This window comes from Meles meles, chromosome 19, assembly GCF_922984935.1.
Source record: "Meles meles chromosome 19, mMelMel3.1 paternal haplotype, whole genome shotgun sequence".
In the NCBI taxonomy this organism is placed as follows: domain Eukaryota; kingdom Metazoa; phylum Chordata; class Mammalia; order Carnivora; family Mustelidae; genus Meles; species Meles meles.
The window spans coordinates 42994670-43014276 of NC_060084.1; the positions used below are offsets into that span (position 1 = coordinate 42994670).

At 50.7% G+C, this 19607-nt stretch overlaps 3 protein-coding genes across 4 annotated transcripts; 2 read left to right on the forward strand and 1 right to left on the reverse strand.

The window, feature by feature from the left end:
- Positions 1 to 1418: 1418 nt before the first annotated feature.
- On the forward strand, positions 1419 to 3017 carry OVOL3 (ovo like zinc finger 3). The gene is made up of 4 exons (XM_045986750.1): positions 1419 to 1512; positions 1587 to 1651; positions 2372 to 2573; positions 2809 to 3017. The coding sequence occupies exons 1-4, from the start codon at positions 1419 to 1421 to the stop codon at positions 3015 to 3017; spliced, it is 570 nt and encodes a 189-aa protein (XP_045842706.1).
- A 47-nt stretch (positions 3018 to 3064) lies between these two features.
- POLR2I (RNA polymerase II subunit I) lies at positions 3065 to 4369 on the reverse strand. The gene is made up of 6 exons (XM_045988900.1): positions 4176 to 4369; positions 4040 to 4094; positions 3680 to 3753; positions 3519 to 3593; positions 3370 to 3421; positions 3065 to 3172 (listed from the first exon to the last, which is right to left on the reverse strand). Exons 1-6 carry the CDS (start codon positions 4232 to 4234, stop codon positions 3110 to 3112), a joined length of 378 nt encoding a protein of 125 aa, XP_045844856.1. The 5' UTR covers positions 4235 to 4369; the 3' UTR covers positions 3065 to 3109.
- A 358-nt stretch (positions 4370 to 4727) lies between these two features.
- Positions 4728 to 15530, forward strand: TBCB (tubulin folding cofactor B). Of its 2 annotated transcripts, none has more exons than XM_045988876.1 (6): positions 4728 to 5015; positions 5746 to 5889; positions 10350 to 10446; positions 11092 to 11283; positions 14984 to 15056; positions 15261 to 15530. In XM_045988876.1, exons 1-6 carry the CDS (start codon positions 4902 to 4904, stop codon positions 15373 to 15375), a joined length of 735 nt encoding a protein of 244 aa, XP_045844832.1. In that variant the 5' UTR covers positions 4728 to 4901; the 3' UTR covers positions 15376 to 15530. The 2 variants fall into 2 exon arrangements, with proteins under 2 accessions (XP_045844832.1, XP_045844833.1); XM_045988877.1 differs by lacking the exon at positions 4728 to 5015 and adding an exon at positions 5129 to 5249.
- Positions 15531 to 19607: the final 4077 nt, after the last annotated feature.

Here is a 19607-nt window from a genome sequence, read left to right on the forward strand (position 1 = left end):
GAACACCCAGAGGACCATCTTGAGCCTTTCCCTTGTGGACTGTACCCCTCCATCCACCCTGTATCATAATTAAGCCTTCAAAGCTCAAATAGCAAACGGCTGGCTCATGGGGGCCCACGCTGCAGGGACGTGTATTACTCTTATGTTCCTGCTCTGCTACCCTCTGAGGCCGAGTTCCACCCTCCAGCTCAGGCCCTCAGAGCTGCAACACAGCTACCATTCCAGCACTCGGCAGCACGCCCTCACCCAACTGGGAGCAAAGGCTCGAAGGAGGGCAGCCGCCAGGATAGTAAGAAAAGTGCTAAGCCTTCGTAGATGCTTCCCCTTTCAGAGCATTTGCAGGCAAGAAGAATGGAGATTGCTTTGATTCGCTTGGACCAACTCTCTCCTGGCCATATCCAACAAAATTGGGTTCTGGGTACAAGAGGAGGGTGGACTGGTAGCGAGGACCCAGTGTGTCTGCCTTGGTCATTCTGTGCTGTCACTGGCATCTCTCCCCTGTGGGCTAAGTTATGTGTTCATTTTTAGTGCTGAGCTAGGCCTGGCCCATTGCTGGAGCTCAAGAAGTTGCTGACTGGATAAGTGAGATTAAGTAACTGCACAGAAAATGTTCAAAATCCTTAACTACCGGTTAAGAGGTCAGACAACGACCAATCTAGATCACAGACTCACTTGAATGGTGGGGTTCTGGGAGCCTCTGGCGGTGTCAGGTGACCCTCTTTGGCTCCTGGACTGTGGAAGAGTGGGGAAGTAGTGTCCCAGGCAATCACTAGGAGCTGGACTATTAACACACCAGCATTTTAATACCGGTTACACTCAAACAGTGTGGCCGAACGTCAGCTCTGGGCATCTGAAAATCAGAGGTAGAGCTTCCTGTTGGAAGATGCATAGCCTATATTCACCCCCTTGTCCTTCACTCCTGCACCCTGCTGTCCCTCCACCCTCTGGAGCAAGCAATCACAGCCACTCCTCACCCTCGCTTCCTCAGACAGCTGCTGTGATTTGAATAACCAAGCAGGCTGCTGGATGTCCGGCTGGTAACTGATTTGCCTGGCAAACAGACCATCAGGTCCTTGGCCCTGCTGCTACTGAGAAGACAGCCTCCCTGCACTTCCAGGAGCTGTCTAGGTTCCAATCTTGCCCTTGCTTAAGGTTCTTGTGGGTTCTAGTGCTTGGCCACCCCTGGTGGCTGGAGAGTGTCCTCAGGCACCTGGTGTAGAAGGGGGAGGAACGGCGGTTCCATGGCAGAGTAACTGGAGCCAGCTATGTCAGCTCCCCCGGGCTGGTCACAAAATTTGCATGGAGAGAATAAGGCTCCTGCAGGGCTGCCTCCTCCCTCTAGTCATCCGGGGCTGAGTGTGACTGCAGGTGGAAGAGGCAGTCATCTGCGTGGGGCCATCTCACCATTCCTGGAGGTGATGCCCCGTGCCTTCCTGGTCAGGAGTCGGCGTCCACAGCCGCCCAACTGGGGCCACCTGCCTGATCAGCTCCGGGGAGATGCCTATGTCCCAGGTGGGCCCCTCACTGGGCCTGGAGGTGAGGGGTAGGTGAGACACAAAGCATCACCGGCTGGCTTCTCTCCTCAGACTGCAGCAACCAGCGGGGCCCACCAGCAGACCAGTCTTCTGGCCTCGGGGACTCTTGTGTAGCGGTGAGTCTGCAGCTGGACCACAAGACCCTGCTCAGTTTCACCCCTGCCCGCTCTCAGCCTCCACAGAACCTCACTGCCCCCTACTTCCTGAACCCATTGCACATGCCCCTCCAACCTCAGGACCTTCCACGTATTGTTCTCTCTGCTGGGAATGCTTTTCCTTTCTTAGTAGAGCACCCTGTAGGCTTCATCCCAGGCCCCATTTCCCTAGGGAAACAGACAGAGATCCCTCTATCTAGTGGGGCAGAACAAGATTCAAGTCAAGTGGATGATCTGCTTTATAGCAAGTCAGAAAAGGTGACAGGAGCAGCATGGGGGAAGACCGGGGTTTCTCAGAAGGGATGTTCAGCTGTGCATGCCCTGGAAGAAGGGAAGTACCAGCCCGAATATAAATGTGACCGGGATTATTTCAGTACTTGTTGAAAGCCAGGAAGTGTTCTAGGCAATGGATATTTACCAGGACAAAAATTCCATCCTTCCTGGAGCTTTTAATCTGGTAGGGGCTACAGGGATAGACAATAAAATTAGAAAAATCTATGCTATGTTGGAAGATGTGCCATGGAGAAACAGAAATCAAGGTCAAGGCAATGGGGAAGGGTCAGGGAAGGCCTTTGCATACATGAATAGTATTCTCTAGCCTTCCTGGACCTCCTGGGTTCCCAGTTCCAGGGATTGCATTTGCTCCAACTGGGGAATCTAACACCCATGTCCCTCCCACAGCCCATGCAGGACAGTCTGGCCTCCACTCCCAGGGGCCCGGGGACCCTTGGCTGCCCACTCTGCCCCAAGGCCTTCCCCCTGCAGCGCATGCTGACACGGCACCTCAAGTGCCACAGCCCGGCACGCCGCCACGTGTGCCGCTGTTGTGGCAAGGGCTTTCACGATGCCTTCGACCTCAAGCGCCACATGAGGACGCACACCGGTAAGGAGGGGCAGGGGCAGGGCAGGGCTGCTGGGCCCCAGCAGGGTCTGGAATTAAATGGGAAAGAGATGCCCGGGCTGTGGAGTTTCCAGTGTTTCTGTTTATGGGACGGACACAGGCAGAGTCCAGACAACTTAAAGCAGGAATATGGGAATGCTCCTGGAGGGCAAGATGGAGAGACTTTGGTTTGGAGGCCATTGCCCTGTCTGTCCTCTCCCTCTGCCCTTCTGCACAGGGATCCGGCCATTCCGCTGTGGAGCTTGCGGGAAAGCATTTACACAGCGCTGCTCCCTAGAAGCTCATCTTGCCAAGGTGCACGGGCAGCCGGCCAGCTACGCTTACCGGGAGCGCCGGGAGAAGCTGCATGTGTGTGAGGATTGTGGCTTCACCTGCTCCAGGCCCGACGCGTACCTGCAGCACAGGGCCCTACATCGTGCTCCTTGACAATGGGCATCCCACACAACCCACGAGAGGCAAATAAACGCATGAAATGCACGCACAGAATGCAGTATTTATTACACTCGGGAGAGGATAGTTCACTCGGTCCAGCGGTGGCCACAGTGTGGGGCCGTGCACACATAGTACAAGCGCATGGCGTCCTGGCAAAAAGGGCGCGGTTAGGAAGGTACCATGGAATGGTACAACACCGGAACCTCCATCCAGCAGACCCGCACCCCAAGATAATAGGCAAAGGGGCCTTCCCCACTGGCAAGGGTCCCCCCCCCCATATTGGTATCCCTGCCCCCAGGGAGGACCAACCCTGAGACCCACAAAAAGCCTTCCTACAGCCACTCACCTCGGCCCGGGCACTATGAGACTGGAAGAACACCGCCTCCTTGTGGCCACACCTGGGAGGACCGTCAGCCATTCAGCCAATCATACCCCTCCCTCCCTTCACCCAGTGAGGACGAGCCACTCCCTCCCCAGTACCGACAGCGCGCTCACTTTTGGCACGGGTGGTCCTCGGTCCGCGGCAACGTGGGGTCCTGGGATACGTCCGCGATGATCTGGGTCAGTTCGCTGAGGGAACAGAAGGTGAATAATTATGCCCAGTCCAAGCCTGCCAACCCAAAACCCCATCCCCAGGCTCTAGTGCCGCCACTCACTCCACTTCGTGCGTGATCTTGTTGACGTAGATGCAGCTGTTGTCGGCTTCCTGCTGGTAATCACAATTCCGGCACTACGAGAGGGCGAGTGTGGCAGGAAGGGGGTCATGGAGAGATCAGGAAAGGGACTGGAGGGGAAGGCGGGGTATTCCCCGGAGGGAATGACTAGAGCATGGAGTCTCGTTGGGATAATGGGGTATACTGAGAATCACTTCGGGGATGGGCAAGACGGGGGACAGGAGGCGAGATCAAAAGGCGTAGGAGTGAAAGGAGTAACGGTCACGTGGAGTAGGTTGGGGTCACACTAGGTACAGATGGTCGTTCTGGGAAGCCCCGGAGGCTCCGCAAGCTCGGGCTCACCGCGTAGAGCAGAATGCGGTTCTCCTTGTCCTCCTTGGGATAAAGCATGTTGTTACTGTGGGGAGGGGGAAGTCAGAGGTCAGTCCTGGGGCCATTACTTGCTTCCCCTACACACTCGCAGGCCCAGCCGCCTCACCATTCCTGGCAGAATCGAATACCCACGAAACCCGGCTCGTAGGTCCCGTCTGGTTCCATAGCTACGCACTGCCCGCCAAGCACGCCTTCCGCACTTGCTCCGCCGCGCGACCGGTCGCGGGAAGGGTCAAGTCTAGTGGCTTCGCCAAAGCGGGGCGGAGCTACGCACTTTTACTGTCTCCCATGGCTTTGTGCTCGGCTCTCTGCACTGAGGTTCGATTAATTAACTTGCTTCAATTTTTTTATATTCTTTGGTAATTGTTTACAACTTCTGAGCTTCGCTTTCCCCGTTCGTCGAATACCATGGTTCGATAGCCAGGAATGTGATGCTTTACGTAATATGCAAGGCGCAGAGCGTAAACGAAGCCATTGCTTCTGGCTGGCTGAAGGCCAGTGCACATGCGCGAACGAGGGTGCTCTCGCCAATCCTTCCCCTGGGCTTCAGCCTTCGCCCGCCCGGGCAGTTTCCCGGGTGGCTATTGGAAGAACTGTGCACGATGGAAGACCTCTCAGGATTGGCTGGGCCTACCCAAGGCTACGGGAGAGCCCTCTTCCTGGCGTGGGAAAGAGACGGCGGCGATTGGCGGACCCTGCTAGCGGGAGAGCATGGATTGGCTAAGTCAGGAGCAGGGGGAGGGGCTGATATCCCAGAAGCGGCGGCGGCGAAGGCTGCGGGGCCGGTGTGAGGCGACTGACCGGGCTGCGGACCCCGGCACGGCGCGGCGAGATGGAGGTGACGGGCTTGTCGGCGCCCACAGTGACCGTTTTCATCAGCAGCTCTCTCAACAGCTTCCGCTCTGAAAAGCGGTACAGTCGCAGCCTCACCATCGCTGAGTTCAAGGTGTGGCCGTGGGGGCGGGGTCCGGAGGGCGGGGCGTAGGGTTTGAGGGGGCGGGGCAAAGAAGAAATGGAGGGGCTTCGCGAACGCAGGGAGGGGCCAGAGATCTACCGAGGTTGAACTGACTGGGGGGACTGGGCCCCGGCGGGGTGGGGCCAGAGGGAACCCGAGATTAAGAAATTGGGGGCGAAGCAAGGGAAAATCAGAGGTTGCATAGGCGTGGCCAGGGATAACCAGGTGGGTCCTAAATGGTGGGTTTCTTGGAGAAACAAGGATGGGATGATGGTTGTTACAGGGGCGGAGCTTAGGGGCACCTGGTTGGCTCAGCTGGTAGAGCTGGAGATTCTTTTTTTTTTTTTTTTTAGATTTTTATTTATTTATTTGACAGAGAGAGATCACAAGTAGGCAGAGAGGCAGGCAGAGAGAGAGGGGGAAGCAGGCTCCCCGCTGAGCGAAGAGCCCGATGGGGGGCTCGATCCTAGGACCCTGAGATCATGACCTGAGCCGAAGGCAGAGGCTTAACCCACTGAGCCACCCAGGCGCCCCAGAGCTGGAGATTCTTGATCTGGGTTCGTGAGTTCCAGCCCTGCGTTGCGCGTACGGTCTACTTTTAAAAATATAAAATAAATTTGCAAGTGCGTACCTTAAAAAAAGAAAAAAAACGCAAGTAATGGAGCCTCGGGGCAGAGGATGGGGCCGCTGACAAGCCTTCCACCGACTGCTCCCCTCGCAGTGTAAACTAGAGCTGGTGGTGGGCAGTCCTGCTTCTTGCATGGAACTGGAGCTGTATGGACCTGACGACAAGTTCTACAGCAAGCTGGATCAGGAGGACGCACTGCTGGGCTCCTACCCGGTAGACGACGGCTGCCGCATCCACGTGAGACCTCACCTCCATTCATTTATGTATTGAACAAATACTTGCTGTAGGTTGCTCTGTGTGATAACCAAAATAGGCCCTCCTCTCACGGAGCCCCCAGTCCAGCATGGAGAGAGACAGAGCCATCACTGGACAGTGACAGCCAGAGTAGTCCAAACCTGGCTGGGAAAAGCCCAGGGAACTGGGGGCTCCCAGAGAGGTACCTGACTCCTCCTGGCAGTATCAGAAAGAGCTTCCTGAGGGGCAGGATGCCTGAGCTGAAACCTTCGGATGAGGAAAGGGCAACTTCGGATAACGGGTGGGAGGGCCATGCCAGGTGGAGGCAGCAGAGTCCAGAGGCATATTGTGAGGTGGGTCAGGGTGAGTGATGAGACTAGATGCATTGGGAGAAGTTGGAACACAGAGGACCTCTGCATGCATCAACTCACATCCTCTCTATGCTCCCCTTACTCCTCAGACAACCCAGCATCCCAGGTGACCTCCACCTCAGGGCCTTTGCAAGTGCTATATATCCTGAGCCTGCATGGTTCTTTTTTATATGGCTTCACATGGCTCACTCCTCCCTTCCTCACACCTGGAGGGTGTGAAGCCTTCCCTGACCTAAATATAAAATTTAAATCTCCTCTCTTTTCCACTTTACTTGGTTTTTGTCCTTAGCTCCTGGCACCCTGGGATATACTGTGCATTTCCCCCAGCACCTGGAATAATGCCTAGTCCAGAGAAGGTGCTCAGTGAATCACTGTTGGATACTGAGTTGAATCCGTAAGACTTGGAAGATGGTGTGATTAACCCCATTTTGCAAAAGACAAAACAGCTTCAGGATGGAATTTGCTTTCCTAAGGATGAACTACAGTTAGATTTTTCACCTCAGTTAGCATGACTCTGGAGGTCATTGTGCTCAGAGAACTGGTTCTTTTTTACCTCTTAAGTGTTCACTGAGCATCCGTGTTATGCCAGGGGTATAGCTAAGAGCCATGTCTGAAGAGGTCTCTGTTTTTAGTTCTGTCCAGTGTGTGAGGTAGATGTTAGCTAAATACTTATAGGAAAAATATGAAACAGAGACACGAGGGCCATATAGGAAGAGATCACAGAGCTGGGAGAGCCGATACTGGAGAACGTGACCAATCAGTGAGGTCCTGGAGGACTTCCTGGAAGAGGTGATACCTGAGCAGAGACCTGGAGAGTAGGAAGAGTTAACTGAGGAAGGGAAAACAGTACTCCAGGAAAAGGGCACAGCATATGCAAACACTGAGATGGAAGGGAGCACAGTTAAGTACAGGGACTGAAGAGTGGTCTATCCTCTGGCAGAGGGAAGTGAGAGTCAGGGGAAGGCTCTGAACCAGGGGAGTCCAGATCTGACTCAGGTGTTCACAGGCTCCCTTTGACTGTGTGTGGGGAGCAGACTGCAGAAGACAGGAGGAGCAGGGAGACTGGGGAGGGGGATGCTTCCATACATAGTCCAGGTGGTATGATGGGGCCTGGATCATAGTGGGAGCGGGTCAGGGTAGTGCTAGGCCCACAGAAATGAGACTTTGGGCTTACCCTAAGTCTACCTGGACAGCCTCAGCCTCCAGATGTTGATGGGTCAGGCATGAGTCATGGTATCCTCAAATAGGAGGTTTTCACACATGGATTCAGATGTAGACTGGCTAACTTCTGAGGTCATTTGAGGAAGGTTTCCTAGAGGTGGAGCCTCTGGGAAATTTGTATTTGTTTTAAATTATTTTTCTGTTTATAAATATTACCTGTGTTTGAAGTGCCTCACTGGCTCAGTTGGTAGAACATGTGACTCTTGATTTCAGAGTCATGAGTTCAAGCCCCATGTTAGGCACAGAGATTATTTAAAAACAGGTTTTTTAAAGTATACATACAAAATATATTACCTGTATTTGTTGCTTAAAATAATAGCCACCTGAAATTTACAAGATCCTTAATATAGAAAGTAGAAATTCTTAGTGATCCTGACCAGAGAAAAGGGCCATTTCTTTTTTTAGTTGTTTTTTTTTAATATTTTATTTATTTGACAGAGAGAAATCACAACTAGGCAGAGAGGCAGGCAGAGAGAGAGGAGGAAGCGGGCCCCCCGTGGAGCAGAGAGCCCGATGTGGGGCTCGATCCCAGGACCCTGGGATCATGACCCGAGCCGAAGGCAGAGGCATTAACCTACTGAGCCACCCAGGCGCCCTTTTTAAATTTTTTTTAAATTTTTTAATTTTTATTTTTTATAAATATATAATGTATTGTTAGCCCCAGGGGTACAGGTACCCTCCCCAATGTCCATAACCCCACTACCCTCTCCCTAGCCCCCACCCCCTGGCAACCCTCAGTTTGTTTTGTGAGATTAAGAGTCTCTCATGGTTTGTCTCCCTCCTTCCTACCCCCCAAACCCCCCACGTTGCATCTCCACTTTCTCATATCAGGGAGATCATATGATAGTTGTCTTTCTCTGATTGACTTATTTCGCTAAGCATAATACCCTCTAGTTCTATCCACGTCGTTGCAAATGGCAAAATTTCATTTCTTTTGATGGCTGCATAGTATTCCATTGTATATATATAACACATCTTTTTTTTTTTTGTTAAAGATTTTATTTATTTATTTGGCAGACAGAGATCAGAAGTAGGTAGAGAGGCAGGCAGAGAGAGAAGACGAAGCAGGCTCCCTGCTGAGCAGAGAGCCCAATGCGGGGCTCGATCCCAGGACCCTGGGATCATGACCTGAGCTGAAGGCAGAGGCTTTAACCCACTGAGCCACCCAGAAGCCCCTATAACACATCTTCTTTATCCATTCATCTGTTGATGGATATCTAGGTTCTTTCCACAGTTTGGCTATTGTGGACATTGCTGTTAGAAACATTTGGGTGCACATGCCTCTTCGGATCACTATGTTTGTATCTTTAGGGTAAATACCCAGTAGTGCATTTGCTGGGTCATAGGGTAGCTCTGTTTTCAACTTTTTGAGGAACCTCCATGTTGTTTTCCAGAGTGGTTGCGCCAACTTGCATTCCCACCAACAGTGTAGGAGGGTTCCCCTTGCTCCACATCCTCGCCAGCATCTGTTGTTTCCTGACTTGTTAATTTCAGCCATTCTGACTGGTCCGAGGTGATATCTCATTGTGGTTTTGATTTGTATTTCCCTGATGCCGAGTGATGCGGAGCACTTTTTCATGTGTCTGTTGGTCATCTGGATGTCTTCTTTGCAGAAATGTCTGTTCATGTCCTCTGCCCATTTCTTGATTGGATTATTTGTTCTTTGTGTGTTGAGTTTGCTAAGCTCTTTATAGATTTTGGATACTAGCCAAAAGGGCTATTTCTGTTCGCTGTGTTAGCCCAGTGGCTCAGGCCTAACACCTTACAGTCTCTGCTCGCCCCTCTCTTTCCCTCAAACCTGTATCCAGTCTGTCAGCAAACCCTGTGAACTCCACCTCCAGAATCTATCTGCAGTCTACATTCTCCTCCCCCACTGCGCCTGCCCTGGCCCAGCCTCCATCCTCTCACTCCTGGACCCCAACAGCAGCCCTTCCTGGGGTTGGGGGAGCTACAGTCTACTCCCCACCTGCAGCCAGAAGGCACAGTGAGGCCCTGAGTCAGGGTCAGGGCGCTCCCAGCTCAGCCTCCCTGGCTGCATCCCAGCCTGGTAAAAGCCAAAGTCTGCAGTGATCTGTTGTGTCTCGCACCTTCCCCTGGTTTTCCATCCCAGCCACAATGGCATCCCTGCTGTTCCTGAAAAGGGCTAAGGACATTTCTGCACCCACGACTTGATTCCTTTTGTTTCTTCTCAGCCTTTAGGCCTTGGCTCAGACATCCCCTCCTTTCAGAAACCTTCTCTGACCATCCTCTCATGCTCCTAAGCCTCGTTGTTTATCTACATAGAGCCTTGTCATCTTCAGTGTTGAATAGATGCCTGTGTTTGTTGAGGGTCGGGCTCCCAGCAGAAGGAGCACTCCTTGTGTCCCCAGCACCCAGCACAGAGCCCAACTGGGGGCCAAGAGTGTAGAAACAATGAGTGAATGAATACTGGAGGTGGGACAGGAGGAGATGCTTCCGGTGTGGAGCTTGGGGCCAGCTTAGATGGGTCCCAGAGGCCCAAAGAGGGCAGATGCGCTGCCCAGAAGTCTCGTGAGCAAGACCTGAGCTCGGCTCTTTAGTTCTAGTGACTTGGGAACCATCAGTGGGGATGGTGGCAGCATGGGGGGATTGTCTGGGAAAGATCCAGCCTCTGAGGGCTTGGATGGGGTTGAAAAAGGGGAGATGGCCAATGTGGCCACCTGTTCTCATCCCTTCTGCTAGGCTCAGGGGAGGAGAGAAGGCCTGGGGAAAGGTGAGGCTAGAGGACTGTGGTCTTTCTTAGATGGAGAGACTTAAATCCAGGGAATATGCAGCCCAGGAACGTGCAGCCCAGCATGCCAAGCCTCCCAGGCCAGGCCCTGTTCCCCACTGACCTCCCTCCCCTCCCTGCAGGTCATTGACCATAGTGGTGCCCGCCTTGGGGAGTACGAGGATGTGTCCAAGGTGGAGAAATACCAGATCTCACAAGAAGCCTATGACCAGAGGCAAGGTACAGGCACAGAGAGATGGACAGGGGCTTCTGGGGGCCAGAAGGGGTCTGTATGGGTGAACAGAGGTCGGGGGCAGACAGGGACACTGTGGGGAGGTCGGTGGTGTGGGCAGTGGGGACAGACAGACATGGCAAGTAGAGGACGTGGGATGCAGTTGGTGTGTGGACAGATAGGACTTGGAGGGGTACCGGGGGTGGGTGTGAATGGGGGCTGGGAGGTGTGAGGGAGTGTGGGCCAGCAGATGGGGGCATGAGAGGGAAGTTTGAAGTAGAGGGGTCCCACATGGGAGGCGTAGTTAGTGTCCCATGGGGGCATGAGCAAAACGGATCAGAATGTGTAGTGGGTAAGACGAGGAGAAGCCGGATGGAGGGACTGTGATGCTGAAGGGACAAGGGAAGAGGGCATGATGGGAAGACTGGAGGCAGGCACCTTCCTTTTAGTTTCTGGATTGTGGGGCAGCCCCAGGGTTCTGGGGGAGAAGCCGGGGCTATAGTGGGACACTCAGGGCTTGGACGGCAGCCCTCTGACACCCAGAAGATTTTCTCTCTGAATGTCAGCCCTGTGTGGCTGGAAGGTGATCCCGTTAGGCCAGAGGCCACACCGGGAAAACCATGTCTAAGCCTTGTCCCCCACCCCGCCCGCAGACTCAGTCCGCTCCTTCCTGAAGCGCAGCAAGCTAGGCCGGTACAACGAAGAGGAGCGGGCACAGCAAGAGGCCGAGGCTGCTCAGCGCCTGAACGAGGAGAAGACCCAGGCCAGCGCCATCCCCGTGGGCAGCCGCTGTGAGGTGCGGGCACCTGGGCAGCCCCCTCGCCGGGGGACCGTCATGTATGTAGGTACGTGCCCCACGGAGGCCTTCTGCTCGGCCCTGAGGTGGGTCGTGCTGGTGACCCAGCCCCCAGGGGGATCCCAGTCCGGCAGGGGAGACAGACCCAGCGATGACAGTGACAGCACAGAGTTTTCATGGCAGGGCAGCGGGATGCAGAGGCAGGACCGCCTGCGTTGTGATGGAGGAGGCCAGAGGGGTCGGTTCTGAGGTGAAGCCGCGGTGCACTGTCAGAGCTGAGATGGGGAAGGCAGGGGCCAGAGGTGATGAGGTGGGGAGGAGGGAAGCTTGGTGGGGCTGTGTGAGCGGAGAGACAGCACCAGACCCGCCCTGGAGAGTGATCCCAGAGGCTTCCTAGGGGAAGGAAAGCGTGAAGGAAAGGGTGTTCCAGCCAGAGGGCATGGGGAGTGCAAAGGCCCGGAGCAAGAACAGGTTGGGCCTGTCCGAGGAAGGAAAGAAAGTCAGCTCTTGGGGAGGAAATGAGGGGAGAGGTAAGAGGTGAGGTCAGGGCAGGAGTGAGGCCGGACCATGCAGGACCTAGAAGACAGTGGAGAGTAGGTGAGGGGGTTTTTGGTTTTGTTTTGTTTTTAATTTTTTTGGTAAAGATTTTATTTACTAGAGAGCACAAGCAAGCATGAGCAGTGGAGAGGGGCAGAGGGAGAAGCAGACTTCCCGCTGAGCAGGGAATCAGACCTGGGGCTTGATCCCAGGACACTGGGATCAGGACCTGAGTTGAAGGCAGCCTCTTAACCAACTGAGCCACCCAGGCACCCCGGATTTTTTTTTTTTTTTAAATAACAGCTTTATTGAGATATAATTCATATACCATAAAACTTAAAGCAAACAGTTCTTGGTTTTAAGTACGTTCACAGAATTGTGCAGCCATGACCACAATCAATTTTACAACATTTTCATCTCCCCAGAAAGAAACTCCATAAGCATTAGCAGCCACTTCCCATTTCTGCAACCTCGACTGCCCCAGTCCTGGGCAGCCACTAGTCAGTATCGTCTTTGTAGATCTGCCTGTTCTGGACATTTTATATAAATGGAGTCCTGGAAGACATGGTCTTTCATGACTGGTTTCTTTCCCTGAGTTCTCAAGGTTTGTACGTGTCAGTGCTTTGTTTCTCTTTATACCCAACCCGTGCCAGGCTGATTGAATATACCACAGTTTACGTATTCGTTCCTCAGTTGATGGATGTATGGGTCCTTCCAGCGTCTTGTCTATGATGAATAATACTGCTGTGGACATTCTTGTATAAGCTTTTGTATGGACACGGATTTTCATTGGCACTGCTGGGTCACATGGTCACTCTGTGTAAGCCTCTGCGGAGCTGCACCATGTCATCATCGCACCAGCCATGTATGAGGGCCCCTTGCCACCCTTGCCAACACGCTTATTGTCTGTCTTTTTTTTTTTTTTTAAGATTTTATTTATTTATTTATTTGACAGAAATCACAAGTAGGCAGAGAGGCAGGAAGAGAGAGGAGGAAGCAGGCTCCCCGCTGAGCAGAGAGCCCGATGCGGGGCTCGATCTCAGGACTCCGGGATTATGACCTGAGCTGAAGGCAGAGGCTTTAACCCACTGTCTTTTTAATAATAGCCATTTTAGGGGCGCCTGGGTGGCTCACTTGGTTAAGTGGCTGCCTTCAGCTCAGGTCATGATCCCAGGGTCCTGGGATTGATCCCCACATCGGGCTCCCTGCTCGGCGGGACGCCTGCTTCTCCCTCTCCCACTCCCCTGCTTGTGTTCCCTCTCTCGCCGTGTGTCTCTGTCAAATAAACAAAGAAAATCTTAAAAAATAATAATAATAAAATCGTAGCCATTTTAGTGGGTACGACCTGGGACAGCAGGTGGGCTTGATTTGTATTCCTTTGATGGCTAATGAGATCGACCATCCTTGTAGGAGCCATTCGTATGTCTTACTTGGAGAACTTTCTATTCACATCCTTCCCCCATTTTTTTAACTGGGTCATTTAGTTTTTGTTGTTGAGTTATGTATTAGTTTCGGGGGCTGCCATAACCGAGGAACCACACACCAGATGGCTTAAATGACAAAAGTGTGTTTCTCTCAGTTCTGGAGGCTCGCAGTCCCAAGACCAAGGCCTTGGTCGTTTGGTTTCTTCTGAGACCTCTCTCCTTGGCTTGAGATGCTGCCTTCTTGCAGGGGGGTGGGGATGGGGGGGTTGCCTCACATGGTCTTCCCTCTGTGTGCGGGCACATCCCCGGGGTCTCTTTGTGTGTCCAAATTTCCTCCTCTTATGAAGACACCAATCGGATCAGATTATATCCACCAATGGCTTCCTTTTAACCTAATCACCTTTTTGAAGACCCTGTCTCCAAATACAGTCACATTCCAAGGTACTGAGGGTTAGGAGAAAACCATGTGAATTTTAGCAGATACAGTGCAGCCCGTAAGTTGTAAGAATTCTTTATATATTCTAGATACAATTCCCTTATCTAATACATGATTTACAAATATTTCCATTTTTTTTTCCTCCCATTCCATAGGGTGGTTATCTTTTTTTTTTAATTTTTTATTTTTTATTAGCATATAATGTATTATTAGCCCTGGGGTACAGGTCTGTGAATCACCAGGTTTACACACTTGGGCGGTTGTCTTTTTACTTTCTTGATAGTGTCCTTTGAAGCAGAACATTTTAAAATTTTTATGAAATCCAATTTATTATTTTCTTTGTTGCCTGTGCTTTGGTTATTATATCTAAGAAACCAGTGCCTAATATAAGGGTTTACTCCTATATTTTCTTCTAGGAATTTTATAGCATTATGTTTTATATATAAGTCTTGGGCATATTTTTGAGTGAGTTTGTGTGTGTGACATGAGTTACGAGTCCAACTTTCTTCTCTTGAGTGTGGATATCTAGTTGTTGCAGAACTATCTGTTGAAAAGACTATTCTTTTTTTTTTTTTTAGATTTTTTTTCTTTATTTATTTGACACAGAGAGAGATCACAAGTAGGCAAAGAGGCAGGCAGATGTGGGGGGTGGGAAGCAGGCTCCCTGCTGAGCAGAGATCCCAATGCGGGGCTCGATCCCAGGACCCTGAAATCATGACCTGAGCCAAAGGCAGATGCTTAACCCACTGAGCCACTCAGGCGCCCTGAAAGACTATTCTTTTTTTTTTTTTTAAAGATTTTATTTATTTATTTTGACAGACAGAGATCACAAGTAGGCAGAGAGGCAGGCAGAGAGAGAAGGGGAAGCAGGCTCCCCGCTGAGCAGAGAGCCCGATGCGGGGCTTGATCCTAGGACCCTGGGATCATGACCTGAGCCGAAGGCAGAGGCCCTAACCCACTGAGCCACCCAGGCGCCCCTGAAAAGACTATTCTTAACTCATTGAATAGTCTCAGCACCCTTGTCAAGAAATCATTTGGTCATAAGCAGTGTGGATTTTATGCCGAATGGGATGGGTGGCCCTTGAGGAATTTGGGGCAAGATATTGGTGCTACTTGCTTTAAATTTTTACAAAGACTCCTCTGACTAGGGTGTTGAGTAAATAGGGGATCCAGGTTAGGAACAGTGAGACCAGTAAAGGGGGCTATCGTATTCATCTGGGCAGGAGATGAAGGTGGCCCTGGGTGGTAGCAAGGAGAGGTTTTTGCCAGGATAGGCTTTAAACTCAGTGGGTGGGGATGAATTTGGGGTGAGCTGTATCCAGGGGTTTCATTGGGCTTTCCTCTTTGGGCAGGACTCACAGATTTCAAGCCTGGCTATTGGATTGGTGTCCGCTATGATGAGCCACTAGGGAAAAACGATGGCAGGTAATAAGCGATCCCATTCGGGCACCTGTGTGTGTGTCTGTACCCGTGTCTGTGTGCTTATGTGTGCTTATATATATATGTGTGCTTATGTGTGCTTATACGCATATGTGTGCTTATACATATAAGGGCATGTGGGTGAGCATCTGGGGTGGGAGCCATGTTGGGGCCCTTTCTGACCACTGCCTCCCCCATCATGCCCTGCAGTGTGAATGGGAAACGCTACTTCGAATGCCAAGCCAAGTACGGCGCCTTCGTCAAGCCATCGGTTGTGATAGTGGGGGACTTTCCCGAGGAAGACTACGGGTTGGATGAGATGTGACACCCAAGGAAAGGCATCCCCCTGCTCCAACTAACTCACCTACTTATTGCCTCTCCCTGTGTGTGCCCATGGCCCTCCTCCCTGAGCCCATTTTTATTTTATTCACCTTGCCATTGACTTTTGAGACTCATGCATTAAATTTGCTGGAAACCTGGGAGGTGTTGGAGGACTTGATGATTATAGGAAGGGTGGGGGGGTGGGTAGGTAAGGATGAAATAGGCTGCTGGGTAAAGAAGAGTTTGGGCAGGGTGAGGCTTTATTGCTTAGCTGATAGCTGGGGCCCATGAGACTGCTCTTTGTCTTTTGTTAGTTACTGTAATGTTTTGCTGCTATAACAAAAGGGACCAAAAAATAGTGGCTTAAACAGGGTGGTTTATTTCTCATGTAAAGTCTCATGTAATCACCGAGAGCTGGTATGGTGATCCCTCTGTGTTAGACGTCAGTCTCCATACATATATCTTGCTGCTTTGCCTTCTCTTTCTCATGATTTCCACATCATCAGCTCCCGGCACCAAGGAGAGGGAAAGGGCAAGGATACCTCTTGCCTTTAAGGAATATGTGCAACAAAACTTGTTTCTATTTCATTGGCCAGAATTTTGTCTCATGGCCACTTGTAGTTGCAAAATAGACTGGGAAATGTAGTTTTTATTCTGGGCAGCCATGTTCCTGGCCAAATATCAGAAGTTCCTATACCATAGAAGCTGGTCGGAGGAAGGATAGTGGGGGTCAATGAGCAGTTCCATGACAGTTCCTGTGGGTGGGAGACGTTACCTGGCTCGCTTAATAATACTTTTAAAAAGAAAGAAATCAAAAGACTAGAAGGAACTTGAAGCCCCTCATAGCATTGTTGAGCTGGGCAAAGTACATTGTGCCTTCCAGTATGTGACTTCTTCCCATGTGGTCCCTGCATTCTGGGGAACTTCGGTCACACGGTGCATGAGTCTGCATGTGCTGAAGCCCCTCTTTAGCTCCTTAAAGTTTTTTCTGGGGTGACACAGATTCTCTCTCACACATGGAACACGGAGATTCACATCAGACACCTATCAGGGATAGATACACACCTGTACATATACACGCATTATTGAAATTGTCGAGGTACAAAAACAAACAAAACCTGGTCACTTTAGAAAAAGATCCCAAGGCTCACACCGTGTCAGGGAGTTGTCAGAGCAAGGAGCCTTAGAGGGGATGTCCCCCAACTTCTCAACCAGCATCTACCAATTTAAGTTCACCAGAGTCCCTGAATCCTGATTTCATAAGTCCTCATGTCATTGCAGTTGGAAGCCAGTAAATATCCAACACTTCACAGTTTTTGAGCCTCTCAATGTATGTCAGGCCTCATACTGGGGATATATGTTCATGAAGTGGACACAGCCCTTGCTTGGGATATAAAGGCAGACAAACAGATTGTCTCTCTCTCTCCCTCTTTTTTCATTTCTTTACTGTGATAATAATGGATAAGGTGGCCGGCAGTGGGGGAAGGAGAACAAATCACTAAATCTGCCAGTGCTGCTGGTATGACAGAAGGAATGGAGATAGAGATGTGAATAGGAATCACCTGAACAAAAAGGGACAAGGCTTTGTAGGCCCAAAATAATCCCTTTGGTGATTCATGCCCATCAGAAACTCGATCCCTGTGCTAAACACAAACTTGGGCTGAATGCAACCTTTGTTTTGCTGCTGAGCTAAATCAGTAACTGAATGTGCTTAATGGCTTGCTGGAGTTGATTCATGTACCAGTTACAAACTTGAGATTATTCAGTAGGTTAAGAGAGGCAGTATAACCTTACTGAGGAAAAGCACAGACTCCGAAACCAGGCAGCCTGCTTTCAAATCCCAGCTCTGTCATGCAGCCCCTGGGGGACTGAACAAGTATTCCTTCTCTCTGGGTTTCAGCTTCATTCCTTTTTTTTTTTTTTTAAGATTTTTTATTTATTTATTTGACAGAGAGAGATCACAAGCAGGCAGAGAGAAAGAGAGAGAGAGAGAGAGAGAGAGGGAAGCAGGCTCCCTGCCTAGCAGAGAGCCCCATGCGGGACTCAATCCCAGGACCCTGAGATCATGACCTGAGCCGAAGGCAGCGGCTTAATCCACTGAGCCACCCAGGCGCCCAGCTTCATTCCTATAAACCGGGGGCGATGACAGCAGTTCCCCCGAACGACTGTTGTGAGCATTAAATGAGCTAATACATAGCGTTATATCAGCTCCACGCACATAGGTAAATGCCTTACTCAGTGAAGACTAGCGATAGGTGTAAGAACGACTACATATGGCCAACATTAGTGATGCTGGCTTTATTTAATTCTCACAGCGGGACCTGCCCCTAATTTTTTCACCTTAATTTCTTACCTCACCCCACCTTTGCAATCTGGCGTCAGTCTCCCAGAGTTTCCCAGGTTTGCATTGGTTTCCAAGTCCCCGCAACCTCTGGCGTCCCAGACGCGTGCAATAACCACCAGCTGCCACGTGGGGGCAACAGCTCACTGCTCCGCCAACCCGGCGCAGTGCCTGGTGAAGCGCGGAGTTTTCGCCGGCTTTGGGCGGTGGCTCCCAGCCCCGCACGCGAACTGCATTTCCCAGAAAACCATGAGACAACATCAGCCTCATTATCCTCAACTGAAGGTCGCGCGGAATTGTGGGATGAAGGGATTTGGGCTCCTCCCTGGAGGACGGTGTTGCGCAAGCGTGGACCGCTGCCAGGCTGTCACAGTTTAATCAGAGGGTGTTAACCGACGTCCTGGAGAGGGTGGAGAGCCGAGCTGACTTTCTGATCTCATGAAGAACACAGACGAGGTCACTCTGTGGCCTGGAACTGGCTGGGTCGCCTTCCTTTGCGCTTTCCTGCATCTCGACTGGTCATTGACGCTCTAGGCTTGTTGTCGGCAATCAAGCCGGGTGAAGGCGCTTGTATCTTAAATGAAAAAATCCCCTTCTTCCTCTTTTCTCTCTTCTAAACAGTTAAATATTTTTTTCTAACATATTAAGAGAATTTTAAATTAGAATAGCTAAGTCTTGGGGCGCCTGGGTGGCTCAGTGGGTTAAAGTCTCTGCCTTCGGCTCAGGTCATGATCTCAGGATCCTGGGATCGAGCCCCGCATTGGGCTCTCTGCTCAGCGGGGAGCCTGCTTCCCTTCCTCTCTCTCTGCTTGCCTCTCTGCCTACCGGTGACCTCTGTCAAATAAATAAATAAAATCTTTATATAAAAAAAAAAGAATAGCTAAGTCTTTCCCAAGTCCCCATCACCCAGCTTCTCTAGTTGTCATATGGCCAGTCGTGTTTTATTTATTTTGCTTCCTCTTCTCTCCTCCCATTATTTTAAAGCAAATCTCAGGTGATATCTCATCTCATTTGGAAATGTTTCTGCCAACGTTTCCTATCTCTAAAGATAGTCTCAATCACATCTTTTTAAAAAAATGAAATTAGGGCGCCTGGGTGGCTCAGTTGGTTGAGCAACTGCCTTCTGCTCAGGTCACGATCCTGGAGTCCCAGGATCGAGTCCCACATCGGGCTCCCTGCTCGGCAGGGGGTCTGCTTCTCCTGCTGACCTATCTACTCTCATGCTCACTCGCTCTCAAATAAATAAATAAGATGTTTAAAAAATAAAATAAAATTTATTAAAAAAAATAATTCTTTTTTAAAGAATTCTTTAATATCTAATATAGAGCAGTATTCAGAAGTCCCCAGCTGTTAAGATTTTATTTATTTATTTATTAAGATTTTATTTATTTGACAGAGACAGCAAGAGAGGGAACACAAGCAAGGGGAGTGGGAGAGGGAGAAGCAGGCTTCCCTCCAACCAGGGAGCTGAATGTGGGGATCCCAAGCTGGGATCAGGGCCTGAGCAGAAGTCAGATGCTTACCCGACTGAGCGACCCAGGCACCCCTTTTAAAAAGATTTTCATTTATCTATCAGTGAGTGAGAGAGAGCACAAGCAGGCAGAGTGGCAGGCAAAGGCAGGGAGAGAAGCAGGCTCCCTGGTGAGCAAGGAGCCCTATGTGGGACTGGATCCCAGGACCCTGGGATCATGACCTGAGCCGAAGGCAGCAGATTAACCAATTAACCAACTGAGTCATCCCTAAAGCGTGGTTTTTAGTGTAAGAACAATCTACTGGATAATGTAACAGAATGGTTGGCCAGACTAGAGAACGTAAGAATTTATAAGATAGAAGCAATCCATCAGTTGGATTGATCTCTTATTTATTTGGAGAAAAATATCAGTTTGGAATCCCAT

Bases quoted from the DNA above. Each gene is read 5' to 3' on its own strand.
- OVOL3 (XM_045986750.1), top strand. From the start codon at position 1,419: ATGCCCCGTGCCTTCCTGGTCAGGAGTCGGCGTCCACAGCCGCCCAAC. The intron at 1,513-1,586 runs GTGGGCCCCTCA...TTCTCTCCTCAG, and splicing joins GGGAGATGCCTATGTCCCAG to ACTGCAGCAACCAGCGGGGC. The intron at 2,574-2,808 runs GTAAGGAGGGGC...CCTTCTGCACAG, and splicing joins CCACATGAGGACGCACACCG to GGATCCGGCCATTCCGCTGT.
- POLR2I (XM_045988900.1), bottom strand. From the start codon at position 4,234: ATGGAACCAGACGGGACCTACGAGCCGGGTTTCGTGGGTATTCGATTC. The intron at 3,422-3,518 runs GTGAGCGCGCTG...CGGTCCTCCCAG, and splicing joins GAGGACCACCCGTGCCAAAA to GTGTGGCCACAAGGAGGCGG. The intron at 3,173-3,369 runs GTGAGTGGCTGT...CCTTTTTGCCAG, and splicing joins CTCATAGTGCCCGGGCCGAG to GACGCCATGCGCTTGTACTA.
- TBCB (XM_045988876.1), top strand. From the start codon at position 4,902: ATGGAGGTGACGGGCTTGTCGGCGCCCACAGTGACCGTTTTCATCAGC. The intron at 5,016-5,745 runs GTGTGGCCGTGG...CTCCCCTCGCAG, and splicing joins TCACCATCGCTGAGTTCAAG to TGTAAACTAGAGCTGGTGGT. The intron at 5,890-10,349 runs GTGAGACCTCAC...CCCTCCCTGCAG, and splicing joins ACGACGGCTGCCGCATCCAC to GTCATTGACCATAGTGGTGC.